General features: G+C 39.5%; 1 protein-coding gene across 4 annotated transcripts; it reads left to right on the top strand.

Moving 5' to 3' along the window:
• Nucleotides 1-1,704: 1,704 nt before the first annotated feature.
• On the top strand, nt 1,705-19,478 carry KATNBL1 (katanin regulatory subunit B1 like 1). 4 transcript variants are annotated; one of them, XM_064512446.1, is made up of 10 exons: nt 1,705-1,857; nt 9,635-9,762; nt 11,369-11,409; nt 11,804-12,086; nt 13,524-13,642; nt 13,831-13,881; nt 13,978-14,067; nt 14,663-14,752; nt 15,158-15,251; nt 17,092-19,478. In XM_064512446.1, exons 2-10 carry the CDS (start codon nt 9,649-9,651, stop codon nt 17,122-17,124), a joined length of 915 nt encoding a protein of 304 aa, XP_064368516.1. In that variant the 5' UTR covers nt 1,705-1,857; nt 9,635-9,648; the 3' UTR covers nt 17,125-19,478. The 4 variants fall into 4 exon arrangements, with proteins under 4 accessions (XP_064368516.1, XP_064368514.1, XP_064368515.1 ...); XM_064512445.1 differs by lacking the exon at nt 17,092-19,478 and adding an exon at nt 8,644-8,793 and having other exon boundaries at nt 1,718-1,857; nt 15,158-16,787; XM_064512444.1 differs by lacking the exon at nt 17,092-19,478 and having other exon boundaries at nt 15,158-16,787.
• The last annotated feature ends 1,233 nt before the right edge of the window (nt 19,479-20,711 follow it).

Raw genomic sequence — 20,711 nt, 5'->3', positions numbered from 1 at the left:
CTGGCCAACTTAGTACTTTGACATCTGCTTTGTAAGCATAGTATTGCATTTATGAAGGAATATTGTTACCAATGAAAGCACAGGTTTAGCACCTCTTCAGGTTGCCATGGAAAGGCTATCCTACAATGGAAGACTAAGGTATTTCGGTACAAATTACTCTCTGTAAATACATTACAGGAAATACATGTGGCAAGGAACAAGAGTTTTTTAAACCATAGAGTAATACTGGTGCTATAAGAATAAACAGGACATGAATAAATTTAGACTTGAAATCAGAATGGATTCCTAAGCACGAGGGCATTTGGGACTGAAAGGAGAATGATGATGGTGAAAGAATCTAATAGCTTCTAAGATGAAGATTAATATGCTTATGAAACTTATCACATGAAAGAGTGCCTGCATGAAACACCAGATGATACATTTGCAACTCATTTTTGAATGCTGTGAAGTGTCTTCTTCATGCAGCGCTCTTGTCATAAGCCGGTATCTTACAAATCACCTTGTTCTAAAGCATGTTGATATGAAAAGCTGAAAAGCACATCAGAAAAAATGGTAATGCTAGCCTGTGAAAAAGTCCAAATAGTCTTCTGAGTCATTCAGACACTGAAGAAGAAACTTAGAAAAGCGTTAATGACCAAGTCACAACTCAAACTGTCATACCCAGATACCTTAATGAAGAAAGGATATAATTCATCGAAGCACACCCTCTCCCCCGACAAAATGAGCTACATTAGGTACAAAAATTTTGGCCAGCCCAAAACTTATATGCCCATATCAGGGACATATGAAGTCCCAATTTTACAGAGATGCCTATGCAGTTTCATGATAAAATCACACACTTCAACCCAGAGTTTATGTTGGAAAGGAGGAGAAGTGAGGGGGAATGTGGAATAAACCTCACCTTCCCCTCCAGTTTATCAGTAACATCAACCACTTCTCCCACCACCTTTATCCTACAGGTATGTTCTGAGACATTGTATCAGACCAAAGAGAGACTCTCATTAATACACAACCCTCAAGAATATTAAAGCTATTCATGCTCAGCCATAATCTGGAATTAGCATGGATTTTTCTGCCAGTGTGGCAGAAATCTGCGCACTGAAGGCGCATAACCGTGCTCTGCCATGACCAGCCTGCAGACACTGCAGGCAGCAAGGGCTGCAGGGTTCCTCGTACAACGTCAATATTTAAGGATAACGAAATTCAAAGATAACGAACGTTGTTTAGGCAGAGCAGCACCGAGCCAGGCGGCAGCCCCAGCTCAGCAGCGCCGTGGGCCGCGCCGGCTGCCGAGGTGTGAGCAAGGCCTGCCGAGCCAGTTTACTTCCTTAGAGGCATCCTGCCCCCGCCTCGGTGGCTGCTCGGCAGGTGCTGCTGCACCGGGGGAGCGCGGGGCCGAGGCGGGGCGGCCCTGAGGAGGCTGCGGGCGGCGGGCTCGCCCCTCGCGCCGCTGAGGCAGCGCGGGAACCCGCCGGGCAGCACCGCGGCAGCGCGGAGGGGAGCGGGCAGGCCGCGGCCCGCCGGCGGCAGGGCTGAGCACGGGCTGCCGGGTCGGAGGGGCCTCGCCCGGGCGGGGGCGGCGGCCTCGCCGGCTGTTCGGGGGCCGAAGGGCTGCGAGGCGGGAGCAGCCCCGCCCCGGGAGAGGGCGGGGGGAGCAGCGCGCGGCGCGGCCGCCAGAGGGGGCCGCCTCCCTCGTGGCGCGAGCAGGCGGGCGGGGCCGGGCGGGGCGGGGCTCGCCGCGGCCCAGCATGCAGCGCGGCGCCGTTTGAATGGCGCAGGCTGCGAGCGCTGGGCCCCGGCGCTAGGGTCTGCGCGGCTGCCGCCCGGCGTGGCCCGGTCCGGTATCATGAGCAGCGGGTGAGTCAGCGGGCCGCGGCGGAGAGGCCGCGCTCCGGGCGGGCTCCGGGGGCGCGTCTCTAACGGCCGGGCGGAGGGAGGTCGGTCTTCGGCGAGGCCTCCCTCCGCGGGCAGCCGCCGGCGCTGCGGGCGCGCGGCCGCCCTGCCCTGCCCTGCTCTGCTCTGCCCGGCCGGGGCCGGGTGCGGCCGGCGGGGCGCCCCGCCCGGTGCGGGGGCCGGAGCCGGCGGGGGCGCGGCCCCGCGCTGGGGCGGGCTGGGCGCGAGTGCCCCGCGCCCGGGGCAGCGAGGCCGCCCGCTCGTGGCTGCCCGCGGCGTTGGGCCCGCAGCGGCCGCGGCCAGCGCTCCCCGCCGGCGGGGCCCCTTCGTGGCGGCCGCGCGGGGCGTCGCGGCTGTGCGAGCGCGTACGGCCTCCTCCCCGGCTTCAGGGCCCAGATGTTCTCAGATGCTTGAGTCTCTAGCGAGCGAGTCTTGGCAGTTTTGGCTTTTTCTAAAACGATGACATCAGCCTGAGCTCGGAGCAAGCATGTGCAGTGGCAGGTAATACAGGGGGGTTGGGAAGGGTTTTAGCGCTCCGGAACGGGAGGATAATAAACTGGGTGTGAGGCCTGCTGACTGATTTTATTCCCGGGGTGTGACAGATGATTTATTCTGGGGGGGAGGGAGATTTTCAGATGCTTGAAGATCTTGTATTAATTGCTTTGTTAAAAGGACTCTTCTGTTGTCTTTAAGTTTGTTGTTTAGGTTTTTTAAGGGTTGTTTAGGCTTGGGGTCTTTTGGACTACTATGCTGGGATAGTTTGATATGTTGTTGAATGTAGATCCAGGATAAATTCCCACTAGGGAAATCTAGGGGAAGATATATTTTCTGTTATTGTGAAGTGCTGCATTTTGGAGCAAGCTTAAATCAGTTTGCTTAAAATCACTTTCCTGTATCCCTTCTTGAGCATGAATCTTCCTTTTCCTATTCCCTCATTTTTCATTCCTCCCATTCTCTAGCGGTAAATAGGAAAGAAATAAAAGGACAGCTACTCTCGTTCAGTAGAAATAAAGAATAACAAAGCGCAGGCTAGTGACTCTTTGGCCTTTCTGGTTGGAAAGAACGAATTGTTCTAGTCAAAAGCTGTTACTTTAATTTTTTATTAATCAGTGCACATTGTTTTGATGTGTGTAATATTGTTTTGTTGAACTCAACTTAGCATTGGTTGGAATTCCTAAATTTTAACTGAAAACATTATAATAGTATCTTAGAAATAATACAGTAATAAGGTATTCTCAGAGATACACACACACTCTTGCAAAAACAGTTGTTTTCAAACTTTTCTTTCAGTATCTTTTTCCTAGAATCATTTAAATAAGCACTAGCTTTTTAATTTAACAATTTTGAATGTTTGCACAAGGCTGAGGAACTTGAGTAAGAATTAAGAAGGCTTTTTAAATACCGTCAACGGGCCACATACTCAACACTAATAAGATGTGCGTTTAAGAGTAACACAAAATCAGGTGACCTCAAGCTGTATGAAGTGTGGCCACAGACTATGTGCTGCTTTGAGCTTGGAGGGGGCTTCCAATATGCTTTTGGAGAGATTGAATGTAAAATTGTTGTTGCAGGTTTTTGAAGCTGTATTTGAAGCTCTTTAGGTTGAGTAATGAATGGAAAAATCTTACTGCAGTTAGTTTTATGAGTAATTACTTAAAGCTTGTTAAACTATTTGTATAGCAGCTTCACTATATTAGAACTTTATTTCCTATGTAACAGCTCTTAAGATAATGTTAATAATGTTTGAAACAGTTTCCAACCTTATTCTTCCTGTGGTGTTAATATGCAAAAATCAACGGATAAAAGCACCTTTTAATTAGTTAAGCATTTTTCATCAGAGTGCTCCTTAAAATTGTATTACTTTATGACAGCTTGACATGATCTGAAAATGGTACTTTTAGATGCAGAAAACTAGGTACTTGGGCTTTTTTGACTTATGTTTTCTAGAGAATATTTTTGGCAAGACTCTACATAGAATTAGGTTTTCAGACTCTTAGGCTAGCTGCACTGGCAGAACTTGATTCATAATTTGATTCGTACCTCAATTCATCCCAAGTAAACTTAACTGAACTCTGCCTTTTGGTCATTGTCAGAGGCTCATTGTGGCAGCTCTTGCCAGTGGACCACACACTTAATTTAAACTAATTATTTACTCAAATAGCACTTGTCTTTATTGTGAACTTAATCAAATTTTTATAATTCTTGTTCACTCTCACCACTTTAAACTTGAACTAATCACCTGACAGGTATAAAGATGAAAATGTGAGTGCTGCTGAGGCACTTTTTGCAATGTTGCAGGTAAAACTCTGCATTAACATATTCCTTAAAATCTTGAACTTCACACCTTCCCCTTGCCCCTCTCCCTTTTTTAAAAGTCAGTATGCAGCACCTGATGGAACAGTCAGGGCATAAATTACTTTTTAAAAAAAACAAACAAAAAAAACACTGCAATGCTGCTTCGTGTTTGAAGGATGAGGAAGCCATCTGAAACTAAGAGGCAGATGGATTCTGTAATGTGTCAGTTAAAATGAAAGGAATTCATGGTAAATTTACTGAATCGCTACTTCATTGTAATGTAGTGCTAATTTATTTTTCTAGACAAATCACCCTTTTGGTAGTGAAGCTAGAATAACCATTCTTAGAGATTTCTCATAAGCTTTTTCAGTCTTGAGAATCATTAGTGAAATTAGTTGTTCCGTACCAGTTCTTTGATGTGTACCTATTTCAAATGCATTCAAAGCATAAACTGTGTACTCCTTGGGGGGAGTAACAATCAATTAACTTTTTCATCCAAGTCTAATAAAAATTAATGTTGTCTTCACTGAGGTCTTGCACTTTTTTTTTATGCGGGGGGGGAGCAGTCACAAGAACTGTGATGACTAGTACATACTGAAAGCTACATAAAAATAGCTGTTAAGAATTAGCAAAAGAAAGGGGCAGGAGGAATGTCTGATTTAAAGGCTATTGCTGATGACTTAAATCTAACTATTTTACACTTACTTGGGTGTCATGTGAAACATTCACGTCTGTCTTCTGTAAGATGTTAGTGCTATGTTAATGCATGTGTAGATTACATAACATCCAAAGAAATGTTTGTCCATCTCTGTGGGCCATGCCCAAAATATAGGAGGATAGGAGGGAGTGGCTGAGTTTGTTGGTACTTGTCTTTGACAGTTATGCACTTGAAAGCCATTTAGGGCTGGCTTTCTTTGCCTGATTCTGGAATGACTTAAAAGGTGTATTGCATCTGGGAGAGACGGAATTGAAATGCAGCAGTAGAACCATCAGGAAAACGTTGTCCAGGTACTGTCTAGTCCCTCAGGACAGATAATCTGACTCCTCAGGAGATGAGGTTGCTGTTACTCCAGTCTTTCTGTTTCTTCAAAATTGTGAATAAAAGGTGGAGGAAGGAGGGCTGGCATCTCTTATAAAGAAATAACCGATGCGAAGACAAAATCAGTGGAATGCCAGCCTATCATCTTAATGTACTTGTGCGTCTCCCTTCAGATTTGCAGTCTGCTTTCTGTTGCAATTGTAAAACCAAGTTTAAGCTTGTACTATGAATGGCTAAGGCAGAGCTGAAGAGATCTACCTTGTATCCCTAGAGGTTTTCTAAAACATAGGAATTACTGTTGGCCACAATGGGATGATGTGAGACTGTTCTGAACAGATACAGCTAGCTGTACTCATCACAAGGGAATATCCCAAAATTCAAGAGGTTAAGGTGTAAGTTGTTTGACCTGCTATAACATCTAATACAAGTTTAAAAATTCTCCATGTATATCCCAAAATATCAGAGGGTAGTAGTATCTAATCAGCTATTTCCAGGGAATATCTAATAGCAGGCATGAACTGAAAGTAGTAAAGAGCCCTGTAAAGTTCTCTTACTTCTCTAGCGGATGTTTTTTTCCTTTAATTGCTGGTCAATTAGCATTTTGTCATATATTACTAAACCTTCGGAAGCAGGCTTCCTGAGATGTGGACTGAGTTTATTATGGCAGTATTGCATTTGGACTTAATGGATTCTTCTGCTCTGTTTCCGGGCTACCTGGCTTGTGTTTCTGTATTTAATCACTTTCTGTGTGTGCATGCGTGCGCGTGCACGTGTAAAATTTTTTTTAATGAATTTGCAGTCTGCCCTGGAACCTGGGTTAACTTTTAGATGCGCAGCATCATGTGGCAAGCAGAGCTTAATTATGTTTTGTGTGAACAGCCACCTTCTTTTCTGAGTTTTGAACCTGCCCCCTTTCTGCTGGTTTTACTTGCTGCCTCTTATATTGGGCAAGAAAGCGAACAGTCTCCGTGTAACTTCTCCAAGCCATTCATTTTGTAGGCATTTATCTTATTTCCTCTTTTTGCTGTAAGTAGCCTTATTTACAGACTGAAAAGTCCTGGTTTCTTCAGTTGCCCCTTACATGGGAGGTATTCCATACCTTTGGGTTTTTCCTCTCCCTCCTTACCTTTCTTGGAGATAGGGTTTCTGTTGCTTATACACTGTCATAAGTGTTCTGTGTATTTTTTCTGATTATTTGGATCACTTAGATTGCACAGTGTTCCATATGGATCAATAAGGTCATCTGTCATTCACCCAGATCCTGTTTTGAGTGGTAATTACAGCCCAGAGTCTGTGATTCTACATGTGAAGTTAGAATTTCCTCACACACACACACACACAGGCACACATGCATGGATGGCTCTACATTCCTCTGTAATTGTTGCTTCTGCTTCTTGTTCATCAGTTTCATAGGGTCCTGCAATTCTTTGGTCAGCCATCATCTTTATTGTCTTTTATAATTTCATATTGTCAATGATTTTTGTCATTTGTGAAGTAATTCATGAATATATCGAGCAGCATGAATTCCAACACACATTTTCTGCTGTATTGCTGTGATGGCCTCCTCCAGCTGTGAAAACTACTTAGACCATTTTTTCTTGTTTCTTAGTTATTTCTTCGTGCAAAAACTTTCACTTTTATTCCTTGGTTGCTTAGTTTGCTCAGGAGACTTAAGTAAGGGACTTCTGGAAGATTTTGGGAATTTTGGGTAGACTATATCATTTAGCTCTCCTTTTTCCATATTATGCTGCTACTTACTTGCTAAGAATTCATTAACTTTGCAAGGCAGAATTTGCTTTCACAACAGCCACGTTGATGATTTTGCAATATATTATTTATTTGCATCCTCTAATTCTATTCTTCATTACAATGTTTATTAATTTGTACAACAAAGATGTCAGATTGGATCTTCCCTGGGGCCATCTTTAAATATCGACACTTCATTTTCCACACTTGATTTCCTTAGGTGCTCTGGCAGCTCTAAGGGAGAGGTTATGCGCCCTTGGTGAACAACACAGCTATTTCATTACTGAAACTTTTGGATGAATACTATCTGATTCTGGTGGCCTACTACTGACCATTTTACCTGCATGTGCCACTGCTGCTTCTGCAGTGGCTTTGAGATGCATTTTCAGGCATGCCCGTAAAGCAGGTTCTACTATGGAAACCTTTCTAAACTCCAGAACAGTGAACACAGATGTAAAGAATTTACTTCACTCATCTGTTATGGTGCTGTCTTCATCAGGTATCCTGTTAGAGCTGATCATCTGTTGACCTTTTGGGTTTCTCTTCCTACCTTAAAGAAAGAATTGTTAGTTTTGATGTCTTTTTGCACTTGTATCTCATCTGGGGGTCTAGGAGAAGGTATTACCAAGTTCTTGTATCTAATTTGTCAAAGTGTATTTTCCTCGGTATTTTCCTTTTGGAGAGAGATTCAGCTTTTTGAAGGGAAATTCTTTTCTTCCAGGATAATCCCTCTTCTGGTGTTCAGCCATTTTGAGTGCTTATCTTGGACTTTTTCAAGTAGAATATTAAGCACTGATACAAGACTAATTAAACTTACTTGGTAAGACATTTCTTTCTAGCCTTGTGATATCTTTCACTTCTACTCTATAAATAAAAAAGCATTCCAGTTTATTAGCACTGCCTTCTACACTGAGGATCAAGTTCTCACACACTGCTTAGCATGAAAGAAGATTGATATTGAGAGTAATTTGAGATAGATATGAACCCAAACATTTATTAAACAAGTAAGTAAACAGAAGTCACTGTTCTGCATGAAGTGTTGCAAGTTGTAAGGTTGTTGCGGGAGTAGTGGCAAAAATGATTATTCAGGAGCAGAGGTTATGGAATTTTTAGCATCTGGCAGACTGTGTCTATTGCATTTAGCTCTACTGAGCACAGTGATAACTGCTGTCCTTTGTCGTCCCTATTCTTCTGCTGGAGTTACTGCCTTCCTATTACCAGCATTCTCAAATGGGATGCAAAGATAGAAAGATTTTTTTTCTACATCTTCACTTACTGCATTCTTGAGGAACCTGAGCCTAAGGCTGGATTTGTTTGGGGTTTTGGGTTGTGCTTCCTCCTCCAAAAAATGGTCAGTTTGTGTTGTACTTCAAGGTCAAATTTTAATATGTGGCTCCTCTGGAATTCAAGTGGTGATGTCAGTCAGTTCGAGAAGCAGAGAAGTGGTTTGTTTGGTTTTTTGTTTTGGAGTTTTTTTGGGGGCGGTGGTGGTTTCATTTACACTTAAGAACAAAAGTACTTTTTTACTATCTATTTATAAACCTGGTGGCTGGAAGCCTTGAAAGTGTGGAGAGCTCACAGAGTGGCAACTATTGTGTCACTGTCCTGTAACCTTCAGGAAAGAAACAGGCCACCCAACAGGTGCCAGCAAAGTCTACCTTCTTTTGTAGAGTCAAGCTAATGAACTAGTCTTAAGCCAATCTTGTAACCAGAAAAGTATGGACAACCAACTGTTGATGTCTTGCCTTAAGTAATGCTGCCACTTTAAATGCTTGCTGCAGTCCTTAGCCTGAGGACTTCATGTTCCCTTTTTAAAGAAGGTAAGGATTTCTGTCAGTCTTCCTTCTCCGAGAGTGTTAAAATAAGATTCCTTGGTACTGATCCTGTTCTAAAAAAAGCTGAAGCTCTTGTAGAATATATTCTCTAGCTTCCACAGTATCCTCCAGCAGGGAGTTTAATATGCATTAAGTGAAGAAGTACCCCTTCTACTTTGTTCTGAACCTGCCACCTGTTTGTTTTATTTGATGATGTTCAGGTACTGTGTTGAAAGAGCTGCTTCCTATCTGGCTTTTTCAATGCTGATCTAATTAACATTTTAAATACTGAAATTCCTAATATGGGGCAAATCTATTTGCTACATAAAGGAAAAGGGATAGAACTCCCAGTATTGAGTGGGACTTAGGACACTCACATTGGGACCAGAATTTTGCCATTTAGGGAAATTTTTTTTCTTTTCTCATTTGGAAACAGTTGTGGGAATTCTTTCTTCTAGGTGGCAGTTGAAACTGGTAGTGTGGAATTTGGAGGAATCAGTCTTTTCATAAATTATTTGTCATGCTCTTCACTTGAGTTTTTGGATGTGTGGTACATGTCTGTACTTGACTGTACAGGTGCACCAAGCTGGTCTGAAAGATCTCTGCCTCTTGGGGTTATTTTATTGAGGAATACAAAGTGTGAATCTTCAAATGCGTATCAGTGTTACTACTGATAAGGCCTCCAGTTAACCCAAGGTATGACCATGTAGCAAATGTTATTTATATGACAGAACATCTTATGAATAGTTCCACTGTTCTGACTGTTTTTTTTCCCCAACTGCATTTGAATAAACTTGACTGGATGTTTTAGAAAATATAACTAAATACTATCTTTCCTTGAACATAGGGATTTGAGAGATTATGGCATCTGAAGCCCACAATGTTAGAAAACAGAAAGTGTTGCATATTGAGGGTCATTCCATTGATCTCCCCAGAAAAAGAATCTCTTCTTTCACTAAAAAGATCATGAAGGAGGTAAGGTTTTTAATTTCCTCTGATTAAGCTGAAGCAAACACTTTAACAGAATTTCATAGCTCTGAGCTGTCCAAAACAAGAAATATAGCATTCAATGCAAAGAAGAGTATGTTTTATGTTTAGATGTGCATTAGAATTTTAGCTTATGCAAAGCTTACATGATGGAAGAATATGCATTATATCAGTGTAATTACTGTATGTGTCTTATATACATCCCATCTTCCACATGAGCAGTAGGTACTGACATGGTTTTCCTTATGCCTGCTTTTCTGCCATCTAGCCAAGAACTGGTTCAGAGCAGGACTTCTATCATCAAAAAGGTTTCTCCTGCCAAGAGCTTTGTGGCACAGCAAGTGAGAGATGGGGTAGGAATAGTACACGTATTGGAATGGACCTGTCATCCTGTTGCCACGCAGCTTGATCTAGCATGTTGTCTAATAACCCAGGTACTTTCAGTGGGATCTTGCCAGCCAAAACCACTTGCTCTTAACTTATCTGTGTTGCTGGCTGAAGGACCCCACTAATGTGGGCAGATGGAGTACGGAGGAAGTACTAGGGAGGTAAACTTAATGTAAGATCACTTCAAATAGTGGTGAAGATACCACTGTCCTCTGTCTGTGGGTTTACTGAAACCACATTAAAAACCACATGCTTTTCTATGAGTCAGAGTTACAGAGAGACTGGCATCATTTTGTTGTCAAGAACAGCTTAAATGTTATCAGCAGTATAAATTTTCAAATTGAAATGCTTGCAGTATATGAGCATAGCACCTATTTATATGAAAACATGCAGGTTTTTTTACATCAGCATCTCAATGCTTTAAAATATTTGCTTCCTGGTTCAAAAAAAAAATCAGAATTTCAGTTTCTCATCTTCATTACATGAAGCTGTAAAACATTGAAGATTATTGTAAAGCACAATTACTTTTTAGAAATTCATCTTCAAATTGTTGCTTAATTTTCAAAGGTTTTGCTAATCTGTGCAGCACAGCCTTGAATGATGTATGTGATTCCTCTTGATTATTGCTGTTCTTTGCAATGTAATTGGTATCAGGATAGTAACGTGTTTCATATGAATGAAGTCAGGATAATTAAGCTGGTATTGTATATACATCAAGGCATTTTTTTTATATTGCATTGGAGGGGGGGAATTTTTTTTCCTGTTATCTTTCCTAGTAGTGGCCTCTGTAGTATTAGCTGTTAATTGTGTATATATAAGACAATTCAATTTTGCCATCAAATTCTAGTAGGCTTTTTATATTAGTCACAGTTTTCAGTTCCTCTAATAAATCAAGAATCTGTTTCTGATGTCACAGTCCTACCTCTTGCCAGAGATACCACAAGCCTGTAGATGATGGTGCTCCAAGGACAGCTGTGGCAGAGCTAGTTCCATCTGTCTGTACCTGTGAAACACCTGTATGTTATAAGAAGTTCAACATGGCTGTGCTTCAGTTGCAGAATTGGAGGGATGGGTGGGAGGGGATCTGTGGTAAGCATAGTCCATGACAAAGAAGGATTTTTTTTTTTTCATTTTTAACATAAACTGTGGAATTGTTTGAGGCTTTTCATTAATGCAGCTCTTTTCTTCCCTTTTTGCTCTCTCCCAGGGTAAGAAATCTCCAAAACAGTTGGCTTTATATGCAAACAGGTGGGAGAGCTTTGCTGTTTAGAGTCTGGGATGGGTGGGGGGGGAGAAGTAGTTAAATCTACTTACAGCATAAAAACACACACAAATAGATGTAGAATTGTCACTGTCTTCCATTTCGATCTTTATTTTACTAATAATTATTTGTCCTTGTGTCCACTTTTATAATAATGAGTCTCTGTATTAATGAAAGCAAGAGAATGGTATTGATTGTCGCTCTCATTTCTGATAACCCAAATGTCATGAAGGTATTCCATGGGGCGGGGGGGGGGCCACTTGTTGTTAAATAACCTGCAAGTTTAATACTGAACTCATGATCATATATTTTAACTTAAAATATGCACTTTGTTATTATGTTTAGAGTTGCCTTTACTAAAATGCTGTTTTATTATTGCAGAATTACAGTTGGAAAAACAGTGACCAGTCCCCCCTCTCTTTTGAAAGTAGTATATTGTAAAAGAAAAGTTCACTGTCATACTCCGAAGCCTTGTTATAGAAAGAAACAGCTCCCTAAAGTCAGGGGCTGTGACATGGCAAATAAAGAAAATGAACTGGCTTGCGCAGGGAATCTGCCAGCAAAGCTACATAATGACAGTCGTTCACACTTGCTAAATTCTAGTGATTCTGGCTCATCCCAAACGGAAGGCGCCTCATCCAAATATAGTGGATTTTTTTCGGAGGTAAGCAGAGTTTTAAAAAAACCTCCTCTTTAACATAAAACTATTTTTGCTAGACTGGGTTGTGCAATTAGTTGTGGAAGCCTTTGAAGAGGTTTAGTTTTCTTAACATACAGGTTGACTCAGGACTGGTGATCTACAGTTCTTATTTGTCAGTTTACTGTAGCTCATCTGCTTACAGTAGTCCTGCTGCTGTTCCTGTTGTTGTGTCAGGACAGAAATTCAGATCCAGCAGCCTAGTCTGGTTTAAAATTAAACCAGCACAAAAAAGAAAGATTGTTCTAACCTGATCAGATTTCATGATTTGGTATGCTGCACAGCTACATACATGCTTGTGAAAGTGTTGGCGTATGGGTGGGAATAAGCCGGTGGGTAGGACAGGATCTCTTTTGATAGCAATATTGGCTAGTAGTGTATACAAAACTAATTTAAATGATTTTATATGACTGTACTTCTTGGTAAGATTATTTGATGAAGCTCAGTGAATGCTTGCTGTGCTTCTGCAACTGGCTAAAAGAGCAGATATTTAAATGAGTCTCATGATGATCAGGACTGTTTAAAGCCCCTTAATGCTAAGGTTTTCCTTTCTCTCAGCATAGATGCTTGTTGCCTAACTGGTGAGGCCTGACAGTGTTTAAGGCAAGGTATGGCAAGGAGCATGAGCTCTGAGACTATCACCATGCTGTCTCTTCATGATATGATACCTTATGGTGCTATGAGAGCTGCCATGAAAAGATAACCCCAAGAGTCCAATGGGGTGGAGGTACAAATTTGTGGTGCCACTGCACTCCTTTGAATTTGATGGCTTCCAGGCAGGAGTAAAGGAATAGCTGCAATGAAGAAGTTGCAAAAAGAAGGATAAAGAAATGAGCCCCAGGCAAGATTCCACCCCCCCCCGCCCCCGGCCCCTGAGAAACTAGGGGCCAGTAGTACAGATCACTCTCTTAACTGGGTTTGAGAGATGTAAGTAGTAATGTTCGCTTTAGTCCAAGATATATTTTAACAAAATATCTAAACTTCAGTCGGAGGATAAGGTTTTCCAGAAATCAAGCTTTTCTGTCAAAGTTCAGAATGATATATGCAATGCCTTGTGTCTGAATTGTTAAAGCTCTCAAAATTACTAAGCATCCAAGAAGATGCCTGTCAGAGTTGGTGAGAATTATAAGCTGGCATTTGTGAATGCTCTGTTTAATTCTTAGAGTTTGTTTAGACTGCCTCTATTTAGGGTATCTACAGTCACCTTTTGGGTAAAGTACTCAGTCTATTTTTGCCCCCTTCTAAGGGAAATAGATAAATTATTAGATAAATTCTAAGCAACTCAGCATCTGTGCAGGAAAATATACTTTTATATACTAAGTTATATTGCAGCAGCTTACTGTGCCATTGCTGGCTGTTTAACTTGCAGTAAACTTTTTTTGTATTCTCAAAAACACTATGCAGGTTTCTCAGGACCATGAAACTATGGCTCAAGTTCTTTTCAGTAGGAATCTGAGGCTGAATGTAGCTTTAACCTTTTGGAGAAGGAGAAGTATAAGCGAACTGGTAGCCTACTTAGTGAGGTAAACTGAGCATCTTTTATTTTCTTCTAAAAGTGGTGTAGCAATCCCAGATATGCTACAATATTGTAGGGGTTCCTTGACTTTTGTAACTTAGCTATAATTACCTGTTCTTTAAATGATAATGGAAGCGTATTGATCAACCTGTGCTGTGCTAGTAATACTTCTTATTTTATCCTTAATATTCCTAGGATACAGGATCTAGGAGTAGTAGTAGACTGCCTTCCTGTGCTTACAAACAGGTAATAACAAAACTAAGTGTGTGGGGGGGGGGGGAGGGAGAATCTAATATACCCATACTGAAGTTCAGGCACTTCTGAAACTCTTCCTTTTTTAAGTTTACAGGAAGAAAAACCATATATTTCGGTTGGCTGCTGTGTAGATCTTTTGCCTTTAGTGAAGTCACTGCTTAAAAGCAAATATGAAGAGTAAGTATCACTTTCAGATGTTTTCAAAATAATTTTTCTTCCTAGCTGTGTACTGCCCTTCAATTTAAAGGTGTTTAGTCTCCACCTTGATCTTCTTTTCCTGACTCTGCCTTTCTTGGGGAACACCTTCCTGAAGGAGCTTTCCTGCAAATCTTCATTTCTCCTTTCACAAATGTTCGGTGGTGCAAAATCTAAATTTCTTCTGCAAAGTTAGAAAGCAGGGAACTAGCTTTGCCCTTATGCAGATATATTCATACTAAGTAAAATAGGAAAAATATGACCAAGGTCTTAGCATGTCTTGCAACATAAAATCAAGACAAATTTCTCAGGCAAAATATCTTTTTTTTTTTCTTTCTTAAACAAAAGTATACATTTACGACTTTGAAATTAGAAACATATGCAAGAACCTAAACTTGAGAATTCTTTTAGATTTTTCTAAATCTTCCAGGTTAGAAAACTTATTGCTTTCTAAGCTGCTTTCCAGTTTGTTTTAACAATTTAGCTGACCTGTACATATTAATTTAAAAAAAAAGCAGATGGCAATGTTTTATCAAAGGGAGTAGAAATATGTAATATGTAAAATATATTGTTACAGGTATGTGATAGTTGGTTTAAACTGGCTCCAGGCTGTCATTAAAAGATGGTGGTCAGAACTATCAACACATACAGAAAAGGCAGAGGATGGGTGAGTATATATTAGCATGTATTAAAATGTTTCTGTAGGTTATTCCATCTCAAAATCTGTATGAATGTGGATCAGTACTAATACATCTCATCTGCAAAAAAATCGATACTCATAATTTGAAAGTAAAAGTTTAATAGGACTTAAGATTTCCAGTTATCAAGAAGCAGGTGGTGTTTGTGTGTTTTTGGGAAGTTCTGGTTTTTAATCTGGAGTTCCAGTAAATGCAGAAGAGAGGGTCATATTGGGGACATGTTATGGGTAATACAAATATTGTAGAAGTCAGGTCTAAACTTCTCTCCGATTTTGTGGCAAGGCTGTATGCAGTACTAAACATCTTTTTTGCCAGAAAGTCTACTAAAATGCAGTACACTTGTTACAAAGTTTGTTATATTCATTCTCTTTCAGAAATATTTCTGTTTTAAAACAACAATTAAGTGGTTTATGGGAACAGGAGAATCATCTTACTCTGGTTCCAGGATATACTGGTAATATAGCTAAGGTAATCCAGTTCCAGTTGTGCTCAGTAATCAACATAGCTGTATCATTTCTAGTATTCCTCTAATCTGATGTTATTTATTCCAAGCTATTGAAAGATAGATGCAACTTCTAGAATGTTTTTGCTAATGCTCAAGTGTATTATGTAACTTCTTATAGAAATCTGGAGTTGATTCCCCATGCTAACAGTAATGTTTTTGTTTTTTTGCAGAGAGAGAATCTCCTGAATAAAATAGCTTATAGTAGTAAGGCTTAAAATGATATAAAAAAGGGCCCAGATGAGTAGGTAGACTGAAAGGACATATCTTTCTCTGGAATCTCCTGTACCTGCCTATGTAAATGTAATGCATCATGGAGAATCTTGCCCCAGCAGTGCTGTTAGCCTTTTGGTGTCTGATCACTGGGACAAATGACAGCATAGTAAATTCTAAAGCTTTTGCTAGCCTAATGCTTAGGAAATAACGAGTTTGTGGAGAGCAGAAGGGTGGCTCTCTTTGAAGACAACACCCTGCTTGACTTTCTCTGTTTACATGCCATGGTATCAGTAATATGGCTGTGTTCTTTCATAAATGTGTGATTTGCTGCTTATGGTACTCATCTCTAGAAAAAATGGCTTTCTGAGGTTGGGCTGCAAGGGTTACACTGAGTGAAAAACCTCTTACCTGGAGGGATCTCTTGAAGGTAGGCGGTGAGAAAAGAGATGAAAACGACAAAAGCAGATGGTTGGTTATATTCAGGATTAAAATGAACAAGGCAGAAGGAAATGCTATTAGGGTGGAAGACTAACACTTTTTTATCTACCTAAGAGCTTCTCATAGCAGCTTGGTTTTTGGAGCATCAGTAATAGAGATTACCTCAGTTCTTAGTGTTAAAAAGTGCACAATAATACTGATGTGTATCAAGGGGGCTTTATCATAGATTTATCATAGAGGTCCATTTCTGTGTGTTAGATTTGATCCTAAATCTTAATGTTCCTAAGATAACATGGGAGATAGGAGTGGAACATAAAGCAGCGCTGCTATAATCTGCAGAAAGCCCGAAGCAAAGAACCTGGAGATACCACTTGCTTTTATTGTCTCCAGAGGAGCTTTGTGGGATCTATAATTCTGCAGCTATAGAATTTGTCACTATGCTGTATCAAGTAAAAATATTATTTCTCTTGTCTATTTGGGACTGTTGTGCATCTGTGACTTGAATTTTGACTTTCTTACGAGGATACTTACAAACTCCTTGCAGAGTTTCAGGCAACAAGGATGCAGAAGAACTGAGTTCTAATTCACAAATGGTAGAACAGTGGGAGCTTGCAATGTGGACTGCCCAGGTCTTCTGGTAGATCAACATAGTTACAGCCAGTGTCAGTTCTTTCTAGGATTCAAGTTCCCTTTCTAGTCATTTTCCTGCTTACTCTTAAGAAATGCCAGGACAGACAGTGACCAAAGCTACCTAACCAAATCAGGAGCAGAAGGCTTGAGGAGCAGAACTCGAATGTTTGCTGGGGAAGGGGAGATATCACTGTTAATAAACATGTTTCAAAAAATCACATTGCATGATAATACTTTTTCTTCTGCCATTGGAATGTATGCAGGAAGCAGAAGAACAAATTAAACTGATGGTTGAAAAAATTAAACCCAGTGTGCTTGCAGGTTTTTGAGCGTAAAAAAAGCTATTGAAAACATTAAATTAAAAACTAAATTAATCCTGAACTAGTGGATAGCCTATACTGAAATTTGACCTAAACATTATTCTTGTATTAAGATTCAAATTGATTACCCTGCCTCAAGCATACAATGCATGTTGCAGCTATAAGTATTGTGACAAACACTTTCTCCTTTTTTTTCTTTTAGGATGTAAATGCTTATTTATTACAACTACACTGATGTGACTGAGAAATGTGTGCTTATGTGGTGAAATAATTCCCTAAAATATCCCTGAAATACATACTATTTCTGAAAGCCTTCTGAGAAATGTTGGCAGAAGAGAACTGAACTGTCAAGCTGTTTAATGAAACCACTAACAAAATCCTAACAGTCTACTTCACATTGAAGTGGAAAGATGTCTAGTAGGAGCAGCTTTTACTTCAGTGAGGTGAAAGTGCACTATGAAAACTGTATGCCTTTGCTGCGTTTGGGATTCGTTCAGTTACTAGGTAAAGTCATTTAAATGCTACTGTGTTTCACTGCAACATTGTGTAAAAGAAGATTAATTGTGCTGTCGGGAAGACAAGATGGCAGAAGCGGTTATAAGGAACCAGCAAGACCAATCAGCATTAAAAGCTTTTAAATGTTTCTTTCACAAGAGAACTCAAAGATGCACAACTATTTTTCAATTATGTTTAAAAAAAAAAGTTGGAAATATTCAATTACTATTGTTTTAATCAAACTATTAAAGACAGCTTTTGTTTGCACTATTGAGAAACTATACAGCAAAGATGCCTTAATTACTAGTGTTTCAAAAAGCCAATGTATTAAGATGTAAGTAGCTATACTGTTCACAGATTAAGTGATGAAAAACTGCTACAGAATCAGGGTTTCACTTTGTATAGAGTTGTTTATGAAACATTGCACATTTACAAAGAATCGTGTATGAGAACTAGTATAAAAAACCTGAACTTAAGCTTCGATAAACAGTTATTGCAAATGTCAGCAGAATGGTGAATTTGTCTAACAAATGTTTTTATATTGTATGTGGATTTCTAACACAGTAATCTTCAGTTCTGTATCATTTAAACTACATGCAAATAAGTAAATATATTAAATGTATCTACTGTTCTTTCTTTTTAAGTTCATAAAAACAATTTATAGACAATCCCTTCCATATTACTTTCTATCATAGCTATTTATATCTGTTTGTGAAATGTTTACAGCCACATGAGGCCATGTTTTTCAATCTCACCCTTATATACTACCTCCTTTAAGAAATTAACAAACAGCTTTTGCAAAATTAGTTGTTTTATCCTGATTAATGATAGCAAATTCACACTACCTTACATCTAAATGGAACACAACAAAAGCATTTAAAATACAGCTATAAATTCTTTTATTGTTGTATGCTATTTTAATTTAAAAGCTGTAGCTTAACTGTGAGGGAGAGTTTGGAGTTTATAGGTTTGCTATTGCCTTTTCTATTTTGTGATTAGAAAGAATGCTTTTCCAATTAAAATCTATGAAGTGCCAGCTGCTCACTCAAAACATAAATATGCATGCACAGCATATATCACCAAATAACCTACTTCCTTAAAAAGGTACTTATAAGGGTTACTTTCATGCCTAGCATCGAGCATATGCACTTTTTTGTGGTGCTAGACAGGAGAAAAGTCTCTTGGTAGCCTCAAGCAGTTTTTGCTTGAAACAGATGAAACTAATGAATTTTAAAATCATGTAGTGGTCAGCAGCTTTAGGCCTCCTGTTGTTTCAGTTTGAATTTATTTTACATATTATTAATGACTTCTGAAGGCTAACTAGTAATCTGTCATCAGAACTTGGTGCTTTTGGTTACGTGAATAAACCACCAAAGATTTTGCACTTCCCAGAGCAATCAGCTAAAGGAAAAAGCACTTGGGAGATCCCAAATCTGACAATTTTGTGAGACAATCTTTTGAGATATGAGAATAGCCCAATTCTCTTATCTCTGGAAGTGTGTTATGTACCAGTAAAGGTATTTCACCCTGTAAAGAGTTTGAGATGGAACTTTTTGCTTTACAATGTCATTGTTGTCAAGTGAAGATTTAAAGGAACTATGGTATAAAGATGTTCTTATCTTACTTTACTATTCTCTGGTGCATTTAAATATAAAAAATGTAAAGGCTGGCTTCACAATTTGGCTAGCAATTGTTAGAGCTCTTAGATTACCCTCAAGGTATATACTGTAAAGCTGATGGAAACTCACAGATCTTAATTTTTCTTGGTTTTTATAGACAAAATGAAGAAATTCATGGCCATATATTTGGATAATACAAGAAGTAATCATTGTAATTGACTGATTAAAATGAAATTTTCTAGTATTCCAGAACCCAGCTTGACTATAGAAAAAACTCATAGGCTTACAATGAATTCTGCATGTGGCCATGAGTTTATCTCCAAATTAGAACTGAGGATGGCACTTTTGTACTAGCAGCAAGGTAAGGTTGACTCGAGGATTTCTATTGATAAATATCTAATAAAATTATGCATAATTTTTATTGCAGAAAGTTGTATTTCAACAGCATCAATAAGAATACATTGTGAAAAACTTTTGTTAGTGTCTGTGCCTTATTTTAAATTACTTTTTTACTGTTTTAAGGCAGCTACTAGACTAAGAACAAGATTCTGACACTCATGAGCAGAATTCTGAACACTATCAAGTAATTTTTTTTATCATGATTTTAAAGAACTCTTAAACTATTCAGGTTGAAATTCAGGCTCAGCTCATGCTATTTCTCATAAATGGCTAGGAATCAATTTTGCTGAAATAGAATGTATTATGTATGATGTCTGCTCAAAGGTGATATGAGTAAGAAAAGCTATATAAGTCTGAATTACATGTATTTGTCCCATTGAATTGAAATCATTTTTAAGTTCATGAACAATTTGTATGTAAATGCTAATCTTTGTTACTGTCTGCAGTGATCATTTCTCAAAAATGCTTTTCCTAGGATGTACCAAAATATTGGGGTAGAGTTGTTCTATTTGTGTTGCCAGCAGAGCAGGAGATAGTGATGCACTTCAAAGTTCTTGAAGGGTTCTTGGGAAGATGGTGTCCTTTACTACTTGATTAAGTCAGGCCTTCTTCAAACCCTTCTTTCATATGCAAATTACTAATGAGAAAATGAATTTTAAATGCATGTTCTTGTGATGCAGAAGCATGTATGTACTTGAGGATGGACACCTATGCAGAGCTGTTCTTCATGCTACATGATAGGAAATTCATGTTTGAAGAACAATATCAAGTCTTAGAATGTCTTTCACTTCAGTGTTCCCTGAGAGCACTTGAGGCTATTTTGCTAGAAAAGTTCTTACCTGAAGCGCAAACTAGGATTTGCGCATCCCCTAAACTGAAGTTAAAGAAGCCCCCTGGCAAGCTGCCTCTTTCTGCAGCGCTGAAAGAATCAATAAACTGTTGCTGTAAGAATTATTGATTAGGTATTGCTGATACCTTGTTGAAAAGTGGAGACTAAAAGACTACCCCGTTAATTAGCTGGGTACAAAGAAGCTAGCATGCCCTAATGATTACATATAACTATTTAGAAGGAGTTTAGGGCCTCTTTCTTAGTAAAGAATACTTATTAGCTGTACAGTGGAGCAGTATATCACAGGTAGGTACTACAGTTCCAGGCTACTTAATAGCTTGTACAAATTGTTACTGACATAAACTAGCATCAGCCCTCCAGGAGCTTATCTTCAGGAGTAAGTCACAATTAAATTGATCTCTCCCTTCATGTAGGTTCCTCTACTGTTTGTTAGAGACTGCAGTATTACCAACTGGGGAG

The sequence above is a fragment of the Dromaius novaehollandiae genome, chromosome 5 (assembly GCF_036370855.1).
Source record: "Dromaius novaehollandiae isolate bDroNov1 chromosome 5, bDroNov1.hap1, whole genome shotgun sequence".
NCBI classification, from domain to species: Eukaryota; Metazoa; Chordata; class Aves; order Casuariiformes; family Dromaiidae; genus Dromaius; species Dromaius novaehollandiae.
This window is presented reverse-complemented; position numbering and strand designations above follow the sequence as displayed.

Coding starts and splice junctions, on each gene's coding strand:
- KATNBL1 (XM_064512444.1), top strand. CDS start 9,649: ATGGCATCTGAAGCCCACAATGTTAGAAAACAGAAAGTGTTGCATATT. Junction 13,882..13,977: donor CTTCCTGTGCTTACAAACAG/GTAATAACAAAA, acceptor TCCTTTTTTAAG/TTTACAGGAAGAAAAACCAT. Junction 14,753..15,157: donor ACAGAAAAGGCAGAGGATGG/GTGAGTATATAT, acceptor ATTCTCTTTCAG/AAATATTTCTGTTTTAAAAC.